This window comes from Rhipicephalus sanguineus, chromosome 7 (assembly GCF_013339695.2).
Source record: "Rhipicephalus sanguineus isolate Rsan-2018 chromosome 7, BIME_Rsan_1.4, whole genome shotgun sequence".
Taxonomy (NCBI): Eukaryota; Metazoa; Arthropoda; class Arachnida; order Ixodida; family Ixodidae; genus Rhipicephalus; species Rhipicephalus sanguineus.
In genome coordinates this window covers 133,767,679-133,790,839 of record NC_051182.1, presented here as the reverse complement: position 1 = coordinate 133,790,839, position 23,161 = coordinate 133,767,679, and the positions used below count along the sequence as shown (strand labels likewise).

At 47.8% G+C, this 23,161-nt stretch overlaps 1 protein-coding gene across 1 annotated transcript; it reads left to right on the top strand.

Moving 5' to 3' along the window:
• Positions 1 to 114: 114 nt before the first annotated feature.
• LOC119399052 (uncharacterized) lies at positions 115 to 21,621 on the top strand (the record flags this gene model as incomplete). Its single annotated transcript, XM_049417516.1, has 2 exons — positions 115 to 262; positions 19,274 to 21,621. Coding segments are annotated over 2 exons (897 nt in total), but the record flags the coding sequence as incomplete, so codon positions are not given.
• Positions 21,622 to 23,161: the final 1,540 nt, after the last annotated feature.

Below are 23,161 nucleotides of genomic sequence, written 5' to 3'. Positions count from 1 at the left end.
AAAAAACCTCGACTGTCGTTCCATTGATTTCTCACTCTTTCACACCGCTCAGGTCTCAGAAAAATGTCTGGGCACATCACGTGCTGTGCCCCGCAGCCGTGGTCGTTATGGTGATGGGACAACAAAATCTCTGGTCTCCGACTTTGCTTGCTTGCATGTCCATTCGGTGCCTCTACGTGCGTGAGGCGCATACCGTGTTGTGTGCTGTGCCGTGCTATCAACAGGTTTTGGACACGGGCTTTGGCTCTGCGTTCCACCGCCGGTGAGCGAAAGCGCAGCGAAGCGGTCTTTTGATCGCGATTAAGTGCGTGCACCGAACCGCAGCAAGGTCTTCCTTTTTTCGCACTTGCAGCAACACGTTTGCACGTGCTTTCCGGCTTGGTTGTGCCGGATCGTTCTTTGCTAACTCCGAAGCAAAGCTTACGTTTAGTGTGCATAAACTTAAGGTGGCCAAGAAAGAGAACGCTCGCCTGACTGCACTGCAAAGGAATTTGGATACTCAAATTTGTACCATTGTGCGAACGGTTGCACGCATACATTGCGATGCTTATCACGTACAATTTGAACTGGGAAGCGATTAACTTGGAATAATGATCTCGGATATCCGTGGATGTCGGCTGCAATGCAGTAAATTCTGCTGAAGGTTGCGTACGAATTTGATCCTGATTTTACGATTTTTATCGCTTCATCACGGATGATGGAACGACCCCACGAGGATGGTACGTTTCGAATAGCACGTCAGTCGATACCGCGATTCATCTCTGTGTTTACATCAGGAACATTGACAATACCAGAACATGAGGAAGCGGTTACCTTTACTTTACACTCACTTCAGTCTTTTTTTTTTTTTCACACGTGTGCTTGCGTCCTTTTCCATGTGTATGCGTGTAGTCGTTATTCATCGTCTGTGTTCAGGTCTGCGGACGACATGCCAGGCTTCAGGCGATAACCAGCACCGAAACTGAAACACAGGTGCGCAGCGGACGGACCACGCAAAAACAAACAAACAACAAAGAATCTCATTTATCTCTTCCGGTTTAATTGCAAAAAGCGGTTCGCGGAAACCCATTCCCAAGTAAAAGCAACTGTCACAAGCTGCGGCACGCGTTCTCTCAGCTTTCAAATCTATTTCATATACGTACCATATCCATAAGGCACCGGAGACGCTTCACCATGGGCACTCCTTTGGAATCGATTACCGGAATTTTTGTGCATGGTTAACCCTGCGTTGCCCGTGACACTTTTAACACGCCGACGAACGTTTATTGCTGTGACCATGAACATTGCACATAGGAGCGTATAACAGTGAAATGCATTTACAGCTGATGCAAGGGGCGCGCATCAAAAACGCAACTATGGACTTCGCGTAGAATCTCTCTCGCGCGCTTGAATCGAGTTTTGAGCCATCGAACCAGTGACTCGGCGTGGAAAATTTGTCACGTTAACAATTACAACGTTAAGAGCCACGTGTTAATAATTAATTGCTAGCCTGTTTTAGGGGCCTCTGAGCTCGCACACTCTAAAAAAAGGAAGGTGTCATTTGACTCTTCTTTTATACAGGTGAGAGTCACATGTGCAGTACTCTCTTTAGAGAGGCACGTTGACTCCCTTTTAGGACAGTCGTGGGACGCACGACTTTCCAAGAGAGAGCAATGTGACTCTCCAAAGAGAGTGCTACGCATGTCACTCTTACGTGTATAAAAGAAAGAGTCGAATGACACCTTTCCTTTCTTAGAGTGCAGGTGCTCACGCGATAGCACCGAGAAGCACTGCTACGCCAAGGGGGCTCTCATTAGAAAGGCCTGGCCGGTTAATTAATTACCGGCCTGTTTGACTGTTCGCGCGGAATGCCACACACGATGTAGAGTGCTACACGCGGAGTAGCACACACGGAAAGTCACTAAAAGGAAATTCAGGAGCCATTTTGCCCTATCGGGAAAATATGGCGGCAAGCGAAGCTTGGCGTGTGCGTGCCTGACCTTCTTTCGCATCGCGCAATGCTCCCTCCTGACTGTTTCCTTCCTCCATGCCGGGAATCGGACTTGCATCCACGTGCTTAGCAGCGCAACACTTCAGTTGCTACCGGCAACAACGAAAGCCACAGGTTCATATCCAGGCAACAATGAAACGTGGCAACGTGAAATGGCAAGTGACCTCGATAAAAGATCAGATTACCGTATCAGAAAACGACCGATTGCCGACAAACCCACGATCTAGAGAGCATCAGTTATTCGAAAACGCCGCATACAATTGCGCGTGCGACCAACTTGTTACGCAATACAAGCTTCGCTAAAAAAAAAAAAAAAAAAAAAAAACGAACGACGGAATGCAGTCGCTGCGACCAGGAGGTCGAACCCTCGGACCTCGCGCTGCAGGGATACAGTCATATCGCTGTTGTTAATTTGTGCATGGCTTATAGCACAGAGGCGAATTATAAAACAGTCGCGTGAGTATCGAAACTATCAACACCAGAGCGCGTTTAGGTTGCGCTTCATCGACTGATTTGTGGGGAAACGCAAACAACCAGGCGTACAGTACAATAGAACGCAAGAGAGCACAACGCAAAACTTATTCTTACACCGTGACGCAAAACAACGACAGAGTTTGCATTGGAGCTTGCGTACCGGACGCTTGGGTAAACCGAAATCTAAAAACTCTGTGTCAATAATACTTGAAGTCATCGGCAAACATTGAAATTGGGGCTGAAATCAGCAATTCCTGCACGCCACGAAATCCAGTATAGCCCGATTAATTTGGTCAAGCATGCCAAAGTTTATTCTTTAAAGCATGATAAAGTATTCTTGAAGATGTGAAAGATGACGATTTCCGGTCGAGCATCCACATTTCATTTCTGGTCGCGCATTTCTGTCATCTCTGACGCACATAGAAAACGGAAGCAAGGGCGCCTGTGTTCTAGCGCTGGCACTGGAGTTGACGATCTTTGAAGCCACCACCTGTTCAGACTCTGTTTTATATAACCAGGTGGTGGAAGGCACGGCTTGCTGGCGTGCAGGGCTTAAAGTCTCCCTTTATTGAAGGGGGGGCCCTCCTAAAGCGGCAATATATATATATAAATAAATCAACATATATATATATATATATATATATATATATATATATATATATATATATATATATATATATATATATATATATATATATATATATATATATATATATGTAATCTCGAAGAAAAGATCGCCTCGCCACAAAACCGATGCTGCTGGGGCCTCAGCGGCTCTGCAACGCGCAGATCATGGGTTGTAGGAACGCGGTGCAAGCTGGCATACCGAAGAATCAACGCAGGATTTTTAGATATATCGGTCAAGATACACTTTCGCGGTCGTGTTATCCAATGTTGGGCAAAAGTGTGATCGTATTAAACGCATGAAAATGCATTATTTCCAGGGCATATTGGCCGGCTAGAAAAACAAAAACGTATTAGGCTGAAAAACGTCAATGCAGATTTGTATCAACGAGATTCCACTGTATATCTATATATGCTATAGATTAAGCGTTAAGAGAGACGTTTGCGATGATCACAGGGCAGTGAAGCCAACTGTCTCTAGAACTGAACGAATGTTTATGAATGCTATACAAATACATATATTATTCCGAATGTATTTCGGGCATTTATTCAACGTGTCAATCCAATCAAGCAATAAATGAAATAATTTTGGGAATGATTTTTCAAAAATAACTCTCGGGATGTAAAGGCTTAATTATATGTGAGCTCAAAGTAAGTAACATTGTTCACTCAATGGATTCAGTACCTCAGGCCCGACAATGCTATATTTTATTTTCACTACCATTTCCCAAATAAAGTAGGCAAGATACATGCGTCTTTGCACTTACTGCAGACTTGCGATGCACAACTAAAAGAATGAAAATTAAGTGGCAAACTAAACAGACCAAGGTGAATCATTACTGATTCAAGAGCAGGTAGTTTCACACTCAGGTGCCTCGTGAAACAATATGCTGTGCCAAGACGCTCTGTCGAACAAGGTGGTGACCCGTGGTTTCAGGAGGCGTTGCCCGGAGTGTTCAGTGTCTCAGTGAATGGCTTTCAGCAGTACGATGATACCTGTTTTCTTCTGTTTTGCTGACACCCGGTCAACCAAACTTTCGCGATTAAATCATTATTCGGAAATTGCGAAGTATACTTTCCCCGCACAAAGCACTACTGCCAAAAAATTCAACTCCAGCACTTCTCAAATGAATGCTGCAGTGCCACCGTCGGACTGCCTAGGTGGGGCCGGGCCCCTCCTTACAAAATAGAGGGGGGGCCGGGCCCCCCCGGGCACCCCCTGACTTTAAGCCCTGCTGGCGCGGCACGCGCACATACAGTTGATATTTATTGGTTCCCCAGGCGCGCATTTCAAAGGGGTCAAATCGAACCTGTACGCCCGGTCTCTCGAAATGCCCTCTCGAAAACAGTGGGCGGTCAAACAGAGCGGTGGGCGGCGTTTCCACCACCGCCCACCGTGGGAAGAACCCATGTGTACGAGTGAACCTTGCGTGAATAAAAATTTCACTTATCGCTTGATCGCGACAATGATTCATTTCGTGTGCCTTCGTCAAACACACAGCGACTTCGGCTCCAACATAACATATGCCTGATCATTTCTTCGTCTTATCGCAACCCATATCTAAACTCTCTGCACAGCTACATTATTTGCTCCCTGGCCACCACATGCGTTCTCCCTATACCCACAATTCATGCTATGGCCCACTGCATTTGTAATCTCTATTAGAAATTCAGCAGCCCCAGTTTGTTCTCTATATATATAATGTACACTGCTATCATCGTGTCTCCTAACGCACGGCGTCGGTTGATTTTCGTTTCACTGCCAGTCCACGGTTCTTTCGGAATCTTTTTTTAAATCGACGTTGAACATATATTGTGCCCCGTACAGAGACCAATGCCGTCAGAATGCAATGATCGACCTAAGATTTTTTTTCTTTTTTTTTTGCCAGTGATAACGATAAGCTTCCCATTGCATTGTGGTGTGTATAGTTCTTGTCATAAATGACTTGTCATAGTATGTACGCAAGCCGGGTGAAACCTATAGTATGCATCTCCTGTAGGCAACTGTCGCGATTTCGTGACATGGCAAATATGGGCTTATAAATCCGAATGAGTTAGGGGAAGCTTAGAATAAGAGAAATCTTGATTTTGACGGCACGTGTGGTCATATCGAGCAAAAATCCCGCCATCTCCCCGTGGAGGGAACCCTGTGTAGTATGCGAAGCAGCCACGAGTCGACTTAGATTTCTGTAAATGTTTTATTTTCTTAATCACTGTTCATGGTCTTTCTATTCGAGGTTTCCTTGATGTTGTTACTCGTCATACATGACTTTAAACTCAGGGGAACGTTTTCCCTTGAGTATAACGGCCTTGTGGTACGTAAAGTATAAAGTTAATGGCTGTTTCTGCAAATTTAGCTTATTAAAACTATAAATTGCGCTAAGTTTCTTTCTTACAATATGTTTCTGGAAAGGTTGCAGCTTGAAGTTTGAGAATGCGATGTCAACGCGCCCGTTTCACTTCGGCTTCGCGAGCCCGCCGCTCCGGATCGGCTGGGGCACTGGCTACGTCGACGCGACGCCGGGGGGACAGGCCTCGTTCATAAGCTGCTTCGCATCTAAAAAATGTTAAGGCAGTTTCGCACTGGTGCAGCCAAGCCTGAAGGAAGTGCGGATCTGAGTGGCCTTCTTCGTTTCTCTCTATTTTTTTTCTTTCTTTCTTCATCTCTTTCCTTTTATCTCTTCTCTATATTTTTTCTATGTCCTTTTTTGTCTCTATTTCTATTTCCTTCTTTCTCTCTCTCTCTATATATTTCTTTCTCTTTTTCGCTTTTTCGCTCTTTTTATCTTTTTTTTTCTCTTTCTTCATCTTCTTTCTCCCTCTATTGCTGCCTTCCTCTTTTTTTCTCTCTCTTTCTGTCTTTCTTTCTCTTTCTGTTTTTATTCATTTCTTTCTCTCTTCTTTGTCTCTTTTTCTTTCTTCCTACGCTATACTTTACTCTCTCCCCTCCTCACTCTCACTTCCCTTTCCCCCCCCCTTGCTATACTATACCATACTATACTATACTATACTATACTATACTATACTATACTATACTATACTATACTATACTATACTATACTATACTATACGCTCTGTGTGTCGTCTTCTTGTTCCCGTCTTTGTGCGCTTAACGGTTTCATAATGTCAATGTACCAACTAGCTCGGACCCATGCCTCTGATTCACTATACAAGGATATATGGTTTGCTCTAATAGCGTGCCTGGATAGCCGGGTGGTTACGATGGTCGCCTTCGGATCGTGGGTACGCGGGTTCGAATCCCGCCTCGTCCAGACACTTTTGTCGCCAACAATTTTTCTCTTTCTTTGTGTCTATTTCTCTCTCTCTCTCTCTGTACTCGATCTCTCGCCCATTCGAGATACTGCATCCCACGCCGGACAAATCGGCGCAGCGGGAGAGCGCTCGCACCGGGCGCACATGTTCGGGGGAGAGAAGCGGGAGTCGAAGAAGCATGGTGGAATAAAACAAAAACTACAGGAGGGAGCGTCACGTGACACTTTTGAAGCCCAGCCAAAAAAATATGAAACAGGGGCACGCTGGGCAATGAGCACACCCACGTGATTGGGTTTTGGAGTACGAGGGGGTAGCGGCGTCCGAGGAGGTTGGCTTGTGAACGCTAGGCGCGCGCGCTAGTCAAATTTTGTTTTTGTTCCTGAGCCCACCAAGAAATGAAATGAAACAGGAGCATCATGGGAAATGAGCCTCGAACGCGAGGAGCAAGCGGCTTCAGAGGAGGCGGGCTTGTGGACGCTAATGGCGTGCTCCCTCCTATTTTTTTTTCTTTCCTCCATGTGAAGAAGAAGACGAAGAGAGCGCGCGGCGGCCGAGTTAATGCGTTGCGCGCGCCAGAAAGGTATAGAGGCCATTCGTGATGATGATAGTTTATGCGAACGCGTAACGGCGTAACGAAAAAAAGCATGACAGCTGAGCTGTAAAACGATTCAGCGGGTCACCACGTCGGACTCGCAGAAGGCGTGTGATGGCATCTCGACGAGGGGTGAACGAATGAAAAATTCAGGAGCCCTTATTGCCATGTCGAGAAAAAGGGGGCAAGCGAAGCTTGGTGTGTGCGTTCCTGACGTACTACATATTTTACCTTTCTTTCTATTTTCTCCCTCTCTTTCTTTCTTCCTTTCTTTCTCTCTCTCTCTTTCTTTTTCTTTCTTTCTCCCTCTCTTTCTGTCTTTCTTTCTTTTCTCTTTCTTTATTCCTTTCTTTCTCTCTTTCCCTCTCTCTTTCTTTCTGTCTCTCTCTTTTTTCCTTCTTTCTCTCTTCCTTTCTTTTTTTTTTCTTTCCTTCTTTCTTTCTATTGCGCAGCGCTTCCTCCTAACTGTATCCTCCCTCCATGCCGGGAATCGCACCTTCATGCACGTGCTTAGCAGCGCAACACTTCCATTCGTTCATGTCCAGGCAGCATTGAAAATGTGGCAGCGCGACATGACAAGTGACCTCGATGAAAAGATCAGATTGCCGTCAGAAACAGTCGCCGCCGCCACCACCGAAATCTGTATAGCTCAAAAGAAACTTGGCTTCAAAAACATGTGTCTCAGAATACGTAAACTTCGTGCGGCTATATACATCTATTCAGGTGCACGAATTGAGCTCGCCATCTGTACAGTCTGCAATAGGACTGTTTTACAGACTGTCATAAGAACATGAACATATGCACCTGATGGTTCACCTGGACTGGTCTGAGCTTGTTCAGTGCGGTTGGTTGGTTGGTTGGTTGGTTGCAAAATTTTATTGAGGTCCTGCAGGGCGCGCGTTAGCGATGAGAATATAGCGGCATTGTTTACTGGTAGATATCTTTGTGTTAATTCTCTTTAAACCCACTTAAGATAGGCTAATAGTTGGTGAGCCATGATATATCTGCTACCGCACTTGAACTGCGGTTGCTGAACTGCGGCAGCTGGACATCAGTTGCAATCCAGCGCTCGCGTTTGCGTCATTTTTATGTGTACCTTTGTGCGCTGCTTCATCAAATATCTCTTTAAACAATTAACTCCGCAAATCTCACCCAGCTAGGGCGGCTAATGGTGCAGTTTTGAACATTTATTCGTATCTTGCATGCCAACATTTATTTTAAGGCGACAGCCTTATATATATGTGCCTCATCAAACGCGAAAAGTGACCGTCGGCGTTAACACCAGTGATGCGAAAAATCACCATGTAATGACGTCATAACGTCACATAACGTGACGTCACATGATGTCACGTTTATGTGTTGTCGTGATCACGATCATTCGCATGCTGTACACATCAAATCGTGGAAGCCACCTATAGCAACCGTTGACGTCTGTTATTCTAAAAAACTCAAGACCCCAAAGCATAAATCAAAGCCCTCGGAACCGCTTATCGCAAATCATTTTTATGAAAGACCGAATGAATAAATGACTCGTATACGTGAGACCTAATTCTTCGCGTCCATTAGGTATGCACTGCCTTCGCTTCGCATTGACTCGTCCACCGCCTTCTCTTTATAAGCTGCGCACGGACCGATCACTTAGCGCGGGGCTTGTTACCACCAGCCTCGCAGACGTAAGAAAGAAACGGGAAAAACATGCAGCAGACACGGCCGACGTCCTTCAAGATAAGCATCTATATGGTCCTGAGACGAAAGCCACAGAGTGCTTTATACCGCTGTATGTGTTTCATCGACGTGTACACCGCGTGGTTACTACTACCATGCAGCGTCTCTTTGCAATTGACTCGTGACTACGAGACGTCGATACAAGCGCGCCGAAGGGTTGGTTGTGGTGGGGTGACGCGAAGGGCTAGTGCACGAACGGTGCCATATACGCCTTCGACCCAGGTCGCGGCCAGAGTGGGTCGCGGCCCGTATCGTACGTGCGCGCATGCCGCTTCGTCTCATCGAGCGGGTCCTACTACGTACACTGTGCGAAATGCTATAGCTACGAGTATACGTGTCTGCGTGCCTTCTCCTTTGGTTGACGAACGATTTCCCTCAGAGTGCAAAGAATATTGCGGCGTCCGATATGAATGACTCTTTATTCGTAAAAACGCGCCGGCATCTATAGTTGAGTCACGCACCGATAGTATTGCGTGCTGTTCTTTTCTTTTCTCCTTCCTCGTTTTTTTTTTTTTTTTTGAATGCGAGCGCACACATTAGCATTCACTCACAGATTGCGCAGGGTTCCCCATCCATTAGGGGGAAGCGAGTTCGCTAGCAAGCTTCACCGCAGCCCGCAGCCCCCCCCCCCCTCCACCCCTTCCCGCTCTCTTTCCTTCAATCGCTTGAGTCCGGCAAGCTTCGTAATCTACAAGTACACGTTGCTGGGCTGGTCGGTTCATGTGCAATGAATAAGCCACAGAAAATATGGCTGTTCTTGCGCAAAGAAATAACGAGGGAAGGGGTCAAAGGAAGCGCTCCCCTTGACCCGGCCCGTCCCTCGTTATTTCTTTGCGCAAAAACAGCCATATACTTTCTGTGGCTTATGCATTGAAGCTTCGCGATGGGTACACAAGTGAAAATGAAGCTATTACGTGCTTCCTACAACGGCATGTCATTGGTCCCCGGCTTTCTGGGGCCAAAGGTGGGAACTGTATAATAGTTCTTGGAATGTAACATACGAGGGCTCCTCGAGCACCATGATATCGTGATAAACCTGCAGGGCCCACAACCCTGCAAACCAATGGCAGGACACTATAGGTCCTACTCAGCAAAGCTATGAGGCAGACTTGGCGCCACCCTTAGATGATTAGGGGAGGCGGTAGCTCCCCCCAGACCCCCCCCCCCCCCCTTTACGTAAGCCTATGCGTACGCTACAAGATATATTGATAACATGGGCTTGTTGGTTATACATTGTCAAAAAAGCAGCGCGCAATCACTACACAGACAAGATACAAACTTTTCATTCGATACTACCTATAAAACTCACTAGTCGTAGGCGTAGCCAAGGGAGGAGGGATGGAGGGTTCAATCTCTGCCCCCTCCCCCCGAAAATTCTCCCCCCCCCTCCCCCCCGAAAGCATGCACGCGATCAGGTGCGGGCTGAATAGCGACATGAAACGAAAAAAAAAAGTAAATAAGCTTCGCAATGAATGCGAGCATGAAAACGAAGCAATGACGCGCTGCTCGCAACGGCCTGCCTTTGGTTCTTTTCTTCCCGAGGGTAAAGATGGGCAGTAAACAGTTCTCGGGATGCGACATGAGAGGTCTCCAGCCGCTGTTATCATCAAAAGCCTGCATGGCCGCATGGCTTTTGACAGTGAAGGAACAGGTACGACTGAGAATGAATAGGGCTGACTTGGCGCCCCCCTTAGATGATTAGGGGAGGCGCCCCCCCCCCCTCTCGTGCGCATGAACGTGCGTGCACCCGATGAAGTGCACGGTGAATAGCGACATCAAATGCAAAAACAAGAAAGAAAGAAAGAAAAAAAAATATCGTTCGTGTCGTAATATATGTATCGAAGTCTCTCATATCGCTCTCTCATATACGCACAGACGACAAGAGCTGAGTTCGTTATACGCGATCGTTTTCTTTTTTTTGTTGTTGTTGTTGTTTCTTTTTCTATTTTGTCATCCGCTTTTGGGCAGATGCAGACGCGTATGTGCACCCATACCATGCTGGAACGAGCACGTCGACATATGGTCATCAAGGAGCCGCCTAATCGCGGTTGAGTGGACACGAACTGACCGGCGAGTTCTTCCGAGTATATAACGACCCCGTTGCACGCTTCGTGGAACTGTATACGTACAGTACGTGCAACCGCGAATGGTGCCGATGGAAATGTCGATCACATCGATCGCTCGTCGATATTTCGGCAGGTGCAGCTGCACATGCATAAACGCTCTGGATCGCAGGAAGCCCCGTTCGTTAACTTGCACACTACATCGCAATTGCTTCTTACACATTTAATGCCTTGAGACTTAGAAACGCTGCATGTGTACGTGTAGTTAATCACCTGTCAAGCACCCGTGGGTACCGTAAACGTAACAGTTATTTGGATTACCACGGATTGTGGCAGCTCTTATATATGTTGTCAAATATCACACGCTTTGTTGTGACCTCAAGCGCAATTAACGCCTGAATGGCCGCTGATTCGGGCGTAGCGAATTGGCGACGTACTTCCGTTAATTGCTGCTCTCTTCGAATAATGTGCATGGCGGAATAAACCCGACGCTATGTTATTAAGGCGAGAGCGAAACGTGACCGTCGGTGGCGTCGACGTCAGCGCGGGTGACGCAAGAAATCATCACGTGATGATCATCACATGACGTCATCATGGCGTCACCACATGTCGCCAAAATTTCTGACGTCGTCATGGCATCATGTAACGTTCACATAAGGCCACGTCACATGATGACGTCATCACATCACAACGTGACTTGGTCAGAGCTAGATGGTCCTATCCCGGAGGCATTGCAAAAAACCACGTTGCATAGCAAGCAGGCTGCACTTCCCCTGATTGAGGCCTTATTCATCTCGCAAGTTCGGTATATCGAACACGGATATAACGAAGCAAATGAAAAAGTCACAGTTCCATCGCAAGGACAAAGCAATGAATGCGATAGCAAGAAATTCGAATGTTATCGAATTAATTAAGGCTACTGCGTAACTCCTTTGACATCAGACCTGGCGTAAATCAACAAAACGCTGGCGTAAAGAAATGCTCTTGCTGTCTATCACTCCAACGCAAACAGCGGCGAGAACACGTGCGTACAAGGGTATGAGCCGTCTGCCAATTACTGTCAAGATAGGGCGCGCGCGACCGCGCCCGGCAGGTCAAAGCAGTTCTTACCAGAGCCGCGCGCAGCCCTCCCTCCGAGACAACCCAAGACGGCCGGCGCGTTTCATCAGTGCTTGAGCCGCGATAGTCGACTGCGCTCTCACGTTTTCACTCGCACATAGAACATAGGACGCGCGAGCGATGTTATCGCGCTTGGATTTTATACGGAACATCACGGCGACGGCATAAATGCGCCTGGAGTGCCCATATAATTGTCATGGCAATAAAAGTGTTTTGCCACTATTACACTGTACACATTGTTTTAGTCGCATTGATTGGCTCTTTGTCGTTGCTATATGCAATAATATTCGCGTTTGGGATACTCGGGCTTAGTTTTTTCGAATTCATACAGTTCAGGGCGTAATCAGCTGACAGCAATTGACGCTAAATGAAATGCTTGTCACGTAAGCTTTGACAGTGCTAGACTTTTTCCACTAAAGTTACCTTCTTGCTCTTGCAATCTGCGTTACAATGACAAACACGAAAATGTGCAGCAAGACTATGTCATTGTGCAGAAGTGGAGCGCGAACAAAACTGGCAAGCGAGAAGCCAAATAGTTGCTGGAAAACAGAACAGTCTAATTAAGTCGCGTGGGAAGTGTTTTAAAAACTGTGCTTTTATTTCATGCACGAAGCAAGAGGAAAAAATTATGGTCAATGTTTGTCTATGTAGTAACGTCGACGGCGCATGCGTGTGACATCGCGAAATTCCATGTAACTTCGAGTTTTCGCTCCCTCCCCCCTCCCCTACCCGCCACGTTATTTCGTGTTCTGTCAGTGCTGAAACTGCAGAATCCATAAGTTCATGGAAGCTATAGTTAATAAGCTTCAAGATGGCGCCGTAATGTTGGAACTGCAGAGTCCATCACTTTCAAGATGGCGGCCGCGCCGCCAACAGTCTTATCGTTCGCATCGCAATGAGCGCTTTTCCACGACCTTCCTCCAGGGCGTTCGAATTAAGCGAGAAGTCGAATGAACCGAAATCGAACTGACGGGATTCGACGAACCTTTCTCGGTCTTCCCAGAAATTCAATTCGCGTCGGTTCCTTTCCGCTGCGTCATATTCGAACGTATATACACGTTGCCCATCATTCGCCTCGTATCGATGAGAAAATCATGATTCGGAATCTTTCTTTTTTTTCTCCGTCTTCATACTTGTTCTTTGTTCGTGTACTGGCGCCTAGACGACACCGTGCCGATGCTTTTTCAGATTGCGCTAAAAGCAATGAAACTTATTGCAGCAACGAAATCCATGGAGTCGTTCCTTTAAACACTCTTTCCCAACTCGACATTTCGCAATTCTCAGCTCGTTTGATCTCTCTGCATCGACGTAACCTCGATCGCTCGACCGGAACATGGTCGCTTTAATGAAGTAGTGCACGTGAAGACTGTGAAAAGCTTCCAGTGGCATTTTTTTTCGGCGAGTGTTAAACCACGGCCGCTCAATGAAGACCTTTTTTTTATTGAGCGGACGCGTGGTTAAACGCCGTCGGTAAAAAAAAATAATAATAAAAAGAAAGACAGCCTCTGCCCCAAAAAATATCTTTCCTCGGCTTAAAAACAGGCGAAGGGTTAGTTGTTTCGTCCACTGCAATATCTACATTAAAAATGACAAAATACGAGTGGAAAGGAGGGGGAGAGGGGGTATGCAGCGCTCAGTAAATTTCTGGGCGTGTCCTGACACCGCGGACACTGGCCACGCCCCTGAAGACGTCAATTCCAACCACACAACCGCGCTGCACCGATCAAGCTTTCATTAGAAGCTCAGGTATTGTAGTTTGGTTGGTAACAACTTTATTGATGGTCCGGCAGAGCTTTCGCCGACTGGGCTTCAGGGGTATTGTAGTGTATAATTTATTAATTGTCCTTCCTAGGCTCTATGCGGACGCGCTATAAAAAAACAGAAAAGAAAATGCGCCAAGAGGCGCTGTCAAAAGTGCAGCTGCTTTGCGAGGCGCTGTATTCGAGGAATTTCGCAAAAATTGTCGCAATTTTTTTTCTTTCAAGTGACAATAACGCTGACACACCATTAGGGTGGCGTAATGTGGAGCGATCGATTTCATTTTCGCGCGCGCGTGAAAGTTAATGCACGAAGGCGTGTGATCGAGTTCAAAAGCGTCTTACTGGCAATGAAGGATTTATTGATGAATGGTCAAGAATCGAAGTGCACCATTTGGGCCAACGTGGAGTCGGTTTTCTTTTACAGCACCGCTGTTATATGCTCGAGGTTGGCCGTACGTGTGTCGTATAGGTAGAAAATTATCATCATCATGACCCGGCACGCGCGCTCTCTTCTTCATTGTCTTCTGCTTCACGTGCGCCCATTTCTCCGGCGTGGGATGCAATAACTCTGATGGGCGAGAGAAAGAGTACAAAGAGAGAGAGAGAAGGAGGAAAGAGAGAAAGAAAGAGAAATAAAGACAGAAAAAAAGATAAATTCTTGGCGAGAGCAAGCATATAACCATTTATAGTATAGTACAGCAATGGGTGGGGAAGAGAGAGGTGAGAGGGCAAAAGCCTAGTCAAGTCAGGACCAGCTATAAGTGCCCACCAGCTCTGCTGTGACCCAGCTTTGCACGACTTAGCGCAATCTGCGCTTTTTTTTTTAGATGCGAAGCAGCTTTTGCTCGGGGCTGTGTCCGTTCTTCCATCGGCGACCGTCCGCTCGGGAGGAGGAGGAGAAGAGGTTGAGGAAAGAAAAAGGCGCAACTTCTGAAACCCTAATTGGGAGCACGGCTCAGCGGGCCTGTGTAAGATGCTGTGGCCTCTCCCCCTTACACTATCGGGAACCACGTGTGCTGGCACGAGCTAGCGCGTTCGGGCCTATGTAAGGGGCTGAGTAAGATGCTGTGGCCTCTCCCCCTTACACTATCGGGAACCACGTGTGCTGGCACGCGCTAGCGCGTTCGGGCCTGTGTAAGGAGCTGGGTAAGATGCTGTGGCCTCTCCCCCTTACGCTCTCAAGAACCACGTGTGCTGGCACTCGCTAGCGCGTTCGGGTCTGTGGAAGGAGCTGGGTAAGATGCTGTGGCCTCTCCCCCTTACGCTCTCGGGAACCACGTGTGCTGGCACTCGCTAGCGCGTTCGGGCCTGTGTAAGGAGCTGGGTAAGATACTGTGGCCTCTCCCCCTTACAGGGGCGTAGGCAGAAATTTTTTTTCGGGGTGGGGGGGCACCTCCTTGATTTGTAGTTGGGGCCGGGCAGGCAGATGTGGTCAAGTGTCATTTTGGGCTCAGTATGCAATAGCAAAAAAAAATTTCGGGGGGGGGGGGGTGCCCCCCCTGGCTAAGCCACTGCCCCCTTACGCTCTCGAGAACCACGTGTGCTGGCACTCGCTAGCGCGTTCGGGTCTGTGGAAGGAGCTGGGTAAGATGCTGTGGCCTCTAAACCACGTGTGCTGGCACTCGCTAGCGCGTTCGGGCCTGTGTAAGGGGCTGGGTAAGACGCTGTGGCCTGTCCCCCTTAGACTATCGGGAACCACGTGTGCTGGCACGCACTAGCGCGTTCGGGCCTGTGTAAGGGGCTGGGTAAGACGCTGTGGCCTCTCCCCCTTACACTCTCTCAGCAATCATGTAACGCGCGTGCCGTTGATGACCGTGAAGTGCCGGCACCGCGGTGATAACGCGAGGAAAGTACGCGAGGTGGATGCCGATTATCGTGTTGTGGCAGAAATACCCCTCCCCCCCCCGCCCCCCCAAATACTCGATTTTTTCTTAGAGTATACTTGCGTTATCACCGCGGTCCCGGCACTTTTCCGCCAAGTTTTTTCGGGGGGTGTTTGTGTGTAGAACGGCTAACTTTGGCAACTAATGGTTGCTGTGAAGGCGTGCAAGTATTTTAGTGGCATTCGAAAGGTTAAAACATGCAAACGAAAGGTTAAAACATGTGTGTGTGTGGTGTGTGTGGTGTGTGTGTGTGTGTGTGTGTGTGTGTGTGTGTGTGTGCGTGTGTGTGTGTGTGTGTGTGTGTGTGCGCGCGCAGTATATGTCTATTGAGCCGGCCGGCGTTAGGCCGAGGTATTTGCCGGTTAAATCACTTGTTCCAATCTGTGATTGGTTTTAGGTATGCATTTATAATGATGATGATGATAATGCATATCGTACGTTGAAGCAGTGCGTGCTGATTCTTCCTTCATTCCGGAAACTTCGCGATACAATTTCTGTTGCATCTTCAGTTTTTACGCTGATTTGGACTATTGACTCCGCGGCACGCATAGGCGTGCCCACGCCCCCCCCCCTCCCCCCGTTAATCATATAAAGGGGGGGGGGGCACCAATTATGTCTTCAGTCGGACCTTTCACGTCAGTTTTCAATGCGCAGCTGGTTCCGGCTACGCATGTCTGTCGACGATGATGGCGACCCAGAACTCCTGACGTTGCATTCCAAGAACTGTTTAGATTTACCACCTTTACCACCGAAAAGTCGAGGACCAATGGCAGGTCTTTGTAAGAAGCACGTCATCGCTTCATTTTTATTTCTGCATCCATTGCGGAGCTAGTTTTCTTTCGGACTAGACCACTGGGGGGGGGGGGGGGGGGGGGGGGGGGGCTGCGCTGTGGCTTGCCCCGCCCCCTCACGCCCTAATGAAGAACCCCGCGCACGCCTGTGCTCCAGCGTACATGTGCATATGCCACACCAGGTACCCTTTCTGCATTGTCACCGAAATCCTTTGTAGTATATTGCGTGACACGCAGCCGCGGGTCGAACCGTATGGAAGCGTGCACGCGAAGTGGCCGCGGATCGATATATGTCAGTATTGTGCCATAACGGATGTGCACACAATGCAGCCGCGAGCCGTAAGGTCAGACGGCGGCCTAAAAACATGGCCTAGAAAGGAACACTGCCGGTCGCCATGATATAGTGGCGCTGCATTGTGGTTTGGGGAAACGCCCCTTATCTAGCGGGAAAAAAAATGAGACGGTTTGGCTCCGTCGAGCAACGTGCGTAGTGTTGTGCGAAAGCACATTCCGGAGCGGCGAACCACGCCAAACGCGGTTGGAATCTCGAATAATAACAATAATTGTTGGGGTCTTACGCCCCAAAACCACGATATGATTACGAGGGCCGCCGTAGTGGAGGGCTCCGGAAATTCCGACCACCTGGGGTTCTTTAAAGGGACCGACAACTGGCCAGAACGGGTGATTAGATCCTGGTGGAAATGAAAAGGCCGTGAATTATAGTGACAGATTCCAGAATACTTTTCGCGATCTGAGTAGGATTTATATTTTTAAATCGCGTTTAAAAGTAACAAAAACCGGTATGTCGCGCAGCCTAGCGCGAGCGCCATGAACCAGACGTATGCACTTTGTTGTACGTAGTCTAATGCTTTTACACGCACCAGAACGAGGGCTGCTAACCACGCACCACGCACCAGAACGAGTACACGCACCAGAACGAGTACACGCGGGTGTTTTATTGCATTTCGCCCCAATCGAAATGCGGCCGCCGCGGCCGAGAATCGAACCCGCGCCCTCGATGTCAGTAGCGCGACACACTATACGTGCTAAGCTACCACCAGGGGCGTAGCCAGAAATTTTTTTCGGGGTGGGTTCAACCATACTTTATGTATGTTCGTTCGTGCGTTTGTATGTGCGCGTGTATACTATATACGCAATCAAAACTGAAAAATTTCGGGGAAATTTGAGCCCCTCCCCCCCCCCTGGTTACCACGGCGAGTCGCAGAGCCAAGGAGTGCCTGGCCCAGGGGCGTAGCCAGAAATTTTTTTCGGGGGGGGGGGGTTCAACCATACTTTATGTATGTTCGTGCGTGCGTTTGTATGTGTACGTGCCTATATACTCAAGCAAAACTGAAAAATTTCGGGGGGGGGGGTTTCGACCCCCCCAACACCCCCCCCCCCCTGGCTACGCCCCTGGCCTGGCCAGAGCATCGGCAGCCGAAGCCTCGCGTTGTTTTCCGACATTCCCGAAATCTCGCTAGGTAGGGTAGAAGTGCTTTCGTCTTTAAAAACTTCTAAATTCTTGGAGTAAAAAAAAAAAGTGTCTGAATCTCGACTAGGGTGTCACATTTCCTCTGCGAGAAGAAGGTGTAAAAAAGGTTTACACCCTTCCAAATCTCGACTAGGGTGTCGCATTTACTCTGCGGGAGAAGGTGTGAAAAGGTGTACGCCCTTCTAAATCTCGATCGACTAGGGTGTCACACTTACTCTGCGGGAGGTGTGAAAAGGTGTACGACCTTCTAAATCTCGACTAGGGTGTCACATTTACTCTGCGTTGAGAAGGTATACAGCGATTTCAACACACTTGCGCGTGTCACTTCCTTTCCTATTTCTTTCTACTTTTCTTTTATCCCGCCTTACCCCGCCTCTATAAGGCACTGCGCCGTGTCGCCTATTTGCAGACAGAAATTAGGTGCCTTTTTCCTTTTCCTCCCGAACCACCAAGAAGAAGAAGATCCGCCCGTCGCCGTCCCTTGGCTGCCGCTTCTTCGGCCAAGCACGCTGGATCCAGTCGCCGCCGGCTTTGTGATTCCCGTGCTGCAGCACGACGAGCTGAGGATCAACCAGCTTCGCTGTGCCAAGCTTTGTGCAACTTAGTGCAAACTTAGAGTGTATGCCAGAAGTACTCCCTTTCTAAGCCGAATTTACTCCATCACCTGGCCCGCTGCACCTCTGTCCAGAAGCGAAGTTGTTGAATGCTCACGGGAAAACGGTTATCGTCAAATTTAGAGTAATCACACGCACACATACACGCGGTCATAACGCAAAGCACGGGAGACCGACGACGATTATTGTTGTGGGCAGGGGCGTAGCCAAGGGGGGGGGTGGGTGTTGGGGGGGTTCAACCCCCCCCCCGAAAATTTTCAGTTTTGCTTGCGTATATAGGCACGCACACATACAAGCACGCACGAACATACATAAAGTATGGTTGAACCCCCCCAAAAAAAATTTCTGGCTACGCCCCTGGTTGTGGGATAGAAATACGCCCCACGTGCGCTGTTATTTAGAGTCGCCGGCGCATTCGGCATTATAGTCACAAATATCCCACAAAATTGAACATACATCTTCAACAGCTGTTGTCTTCCGAAAATTTACGGCCACAAGGGATATGCCGATGTACACAGCACGCTCCACTTTTAAAGGGAACATCGGAGCGCGTGGCGATCGCTCCGATGTTCCCTTTAAAAGCGGACCGCTGTGTGTGTACATATATACTTTGGTCTTCGTTTTTCAAACCTTTAACTGAAGTGTCAGGACGCGCGAGCGTCGGTTCTCGGACATATATACACAGTTTCTTGCGAGGACTATTGGTACATTATGAATCAAACGTATACGACTAGGACACAAAGAGAACACACGACAACGCTGGAGAGTTCTCTTTCTGTGTCCTGGTCGTGCGCTGTTTCACTCATAATGCTTCACCAACAAGCCCAAGTTCGCACTATTGGACGCTTGCAATACGGGTCGTCCACTTCGCAGGCGCAGCCCTGGCGTCCCAGGCGCCAGGCGGCTTGGCGCCGGGCGCCCTGCCGCCACCGCCTTCGTCGCCGCCGCCAGCGCCGCTGGACCCCAGCGACCCGATCCTCACCAACCCTACGGTGGCGTTGGCCGTCAAGTCCTTCCGCAACATGCGCAGCGCCGCGCTCACGCCGGTCGCCCGGCGACTCCGCGAGATCATGATCAAGCGCCAACAGCTGCGGCAACAGCAACAGGAACAGATGGCGCTGCAGCCGCACTCCGACAGCAATGGGGGCCAGGACTGGACAGAGGTCAGCATAGCATGCCCGCCTCCCGGAACCAACCTGGCAGGCCGAAAGCTTCTCAAGGGCCGCCGGCCACTCATACCTCCGGGTCAGCTGCTTCGAGAAACCCTGGGCGCCGACGTGCTGCTCCTCCTCGGAGCCCTGCTCGCGTTCCTGGGCTCGGCCGTCACGCTGCTCGCGACCTACGGACGTTTCGGCAACCCGGAATCTCGGCCCACCGTTCTGGGACTGGGACCGCCCCTGGTAGGCATCGGGTTCGTGTTCTGTCTGCTCAGACTGTTCTTCTGCCAAACGCAGAAGATCAAGAACGCTTGCTGCGGTTGGCTGCTGGCCGCTCGCGTCCATCCCAGTCGGGGTGGCAGCCGGACGCCGATCAACGTGGCTACTGCCGTGGCGCCTCAGGTGGTGGACCACGGTGTCTCGTACGACGCGACGCGGTTCAGCCAAACCTGGACTATTACGTGACGGTCGGCTTCCATGTGATCATGTGTGTGCTTGCCTTCTCTCTCCAGGTGTTGGTGTGTTCTTTGACTACCACGGCATCTCGTATGACGCGACGGGGTTCAGCCAGACCTGGACTATTACGTGACGGTCGGCTTCCGCATGGTGTTGTTGTGTGTGCTAGCCTTCTTTCCGGAAGGTGGCATAGTGAGTGCTTCGACTTGTGTGCCAACCTATGTTTACTTGACTTTACTCGTACAAAGTGATGGGACTGCATAAGCAGAGGCAAAGCAAAATAAGTGAATAGTGGCTCTTCGAAACGGAGCAACATGTTTCTATACTTCGTTCCATACATAGCAGTGAACGGCCACACAAACAGTTTAGTCAACAAAATGTATAACTTTGCACGTCTCTTAGCTGCATTTCGTCGTTGTAAGTGCTCGTGTGAGCAGAGCAAGGGCACACACATCAAGCGTCTTCGACACTTGAAATGAAAACCTAAGAAACGGAGACAACAAAACGCCAAGAGATATAGAACAACATATTCACAGCCGTTTAACAGAGTTGTTTATCTCTAAGCCACAAAAGCTTCTAATTTATTACTCCACATAATACTGAAAGAAATCAGATTGTGGGTGCGAACACACCAAGAAGTCTCGCTAGCCTCCACAGCATTGACTGTTATGTATGGAACGAAGTATAGTGAAACCTATACTACTCCGTACTCCTAACTGTGGTTCCTTCTTCCGCTACTATGGTCCTTGGTGCTGCTGATGACTGTTCCCAGGGCTGGTGCTTTTTTGTTGGGCCTGTGTTGCCAGGAATGGTAGAAGGGGAACAATGTACAAGGGGACAAAGCCTCGCGAGAAGCAATTCTCCATCACAAACATTTGTCAAATGTCTTTCATTTGTTAGTCATCTTGTCTTTCTGCAGAAAAGACTACAGGAGCTATGATTTTACCATTGCAGTGCCGTCCAACCATTTAACTGCAACCTAACTGCGATACAGCAAAATTATGCAAACGGATTTGGTTGGGATGTGGCAATGATGCACTGTAGACTATCACCATTTCAAACCATTGTAATGAGTTATATATTGGCTCCGAACATTTGTTTCTTACATAAACATCTGCAAATGCTCCTAACATTTCCCCCCCACTTTTCTTTCACATAAATAGAATGAATGTGGTTAAAATTGCGCAGACATGAGAGCCTGATACTTGCATTATGATGGCAGTGTTATTAATAGTGTTGATTACTTTCCGACCGTGCTATCGGATTCTTCTAATGGCACACAAAAATATGTTTGAAGCTACTAGTCATTGCCATGTTGCTTTTCTAGTCATCAGCCGGTGATTCTCCTAAAAAATGCACAAGTTACTATACAATGTTGCAAGAGGAAAAAAAAAAACTAACAATTGATAAACAGCATGAGACTACTGCATCAGTTGCCAAAATAATAGCCCATGCAGTTGACACACACAGATTTCAAGCAGTTCCGAATAGCTGATGTTTTTTTAAAAATCTCACTAAAGCAACCAACGTCTAAAAGCTTTTGCACAATCGAAGTGAATGCTGGCACGGAGTACTTAGTTACACTTTGCTTCGAGGAACGCCTGTGTTCTTAGCTGTCTGATTCACATGTTGCGTGATGTATGTGTCGAGAAAGCGTTGAACAGGAAATGTTGCTGGCACCAATGTTGTAAGACAACTTGTCATGCGGAAAAGTTGGCTCAAGCGACATTACCTGTTGAACGATTTCACAGCACTTAAAGCCTCCATCTTCCCCTAAACTTCCGTCTTGTTTGCAGTAGCCAAACGTTATTTTAATGAAATCGCATCTGGCATGAAAATAACTTTGCTATTTCTGAAAATTCGTTATAAACGCATATTATAACACTGTATTAAAGGCAAGGTTATTCTTCATCTACTTCGCTATAACCGATAATTCGTTATAACCGATAATTCGTTATATCGAGGTTTGACTGTCGTGTGATGGTATAGATGTCGCACTGTGTGTGCGTGCAAAAATGGCGCAGCTGCTACATCATCGTTGCACAGCATAGAATGACTGCGAACTTAGTATTGCTTCACATGGAAGTTGTGATTTCCATCACACATGCAGCATGATGACAGAGCTGCTAAGAAATATCCCCGAATCATGAAGGGATATCTCATTGCTTTTGCAAGTCATGTCGAAATGAAATGACCGATACAGTGAAGTCGTCATGATGACTAACTCCGACAGAAACGGTGCATTTAAAATTTATCACTCCACCAAACTGTCATAAAAGTGAGTTGAACCTGACTGAAGAGAGAGCAAAGTCATAGATGTCCTTTATTTCTCTTAATGTAGTAATCGGAGTATGGGGCACGCGTGCAGCATACGATGAAGCACACAAACATTTGAAAACTACAGTCGTGTACTTTGTATGCAGCGAGAAATTTTTTTCTCACTTTAGTTTATCGGAAATTTTAGTTGACTCTGGCAAATCTGCAAGAGCTGGCAGATGCATTTTCATACTACTGGGAAAAGGAAAACACATGCCACCGAGCCACTACCAAGTGATGACCTTTCAAAGTTTCGTCTACATTCCAATTTGAGACATACGGATTGGTGTACCACAGTGCTGAGCCAGTCACTGTTTGACTGCTGTTCTTAAAGTATAATCTGGGGTGAACAAAAGAGCTTGAGCTCGTGATGGGTTATCACCGACTTCGATGTGCAAATAATGCAATCAGTATCTGTTGGCGGTGACATCATTTCAAGATGGTAATCGTCAATAGATAATCAGTGGAATGAGGAAGTTCTCGAAGTCAGTGCGAGTGTCTCAATTGTGATGCGCAGTCGGTCCACAAAAACATATCTACAACTGTGTTACAACTGTGTGTGTATCTAATTAGTGATGTATTGTTATATCATACATTGCTACTTCATATTGTTACTTCAAAAGACTTTACCAATTTTTTGAATGGCAATGAAAGCTTGAATATTGTTGTTAGTACAGAAGGGAAGTACTTTTACTGTTATTTGAAAAACCACTGCATTGCACTGTATTGTGAGTAATCACAATTGTTGCATTTCAATACATGCATGTTACAGCCACTCATTTTGTAAATGGGTATATTTGTTACGTCAGTGCAATAATCGGCATCTGTAGCA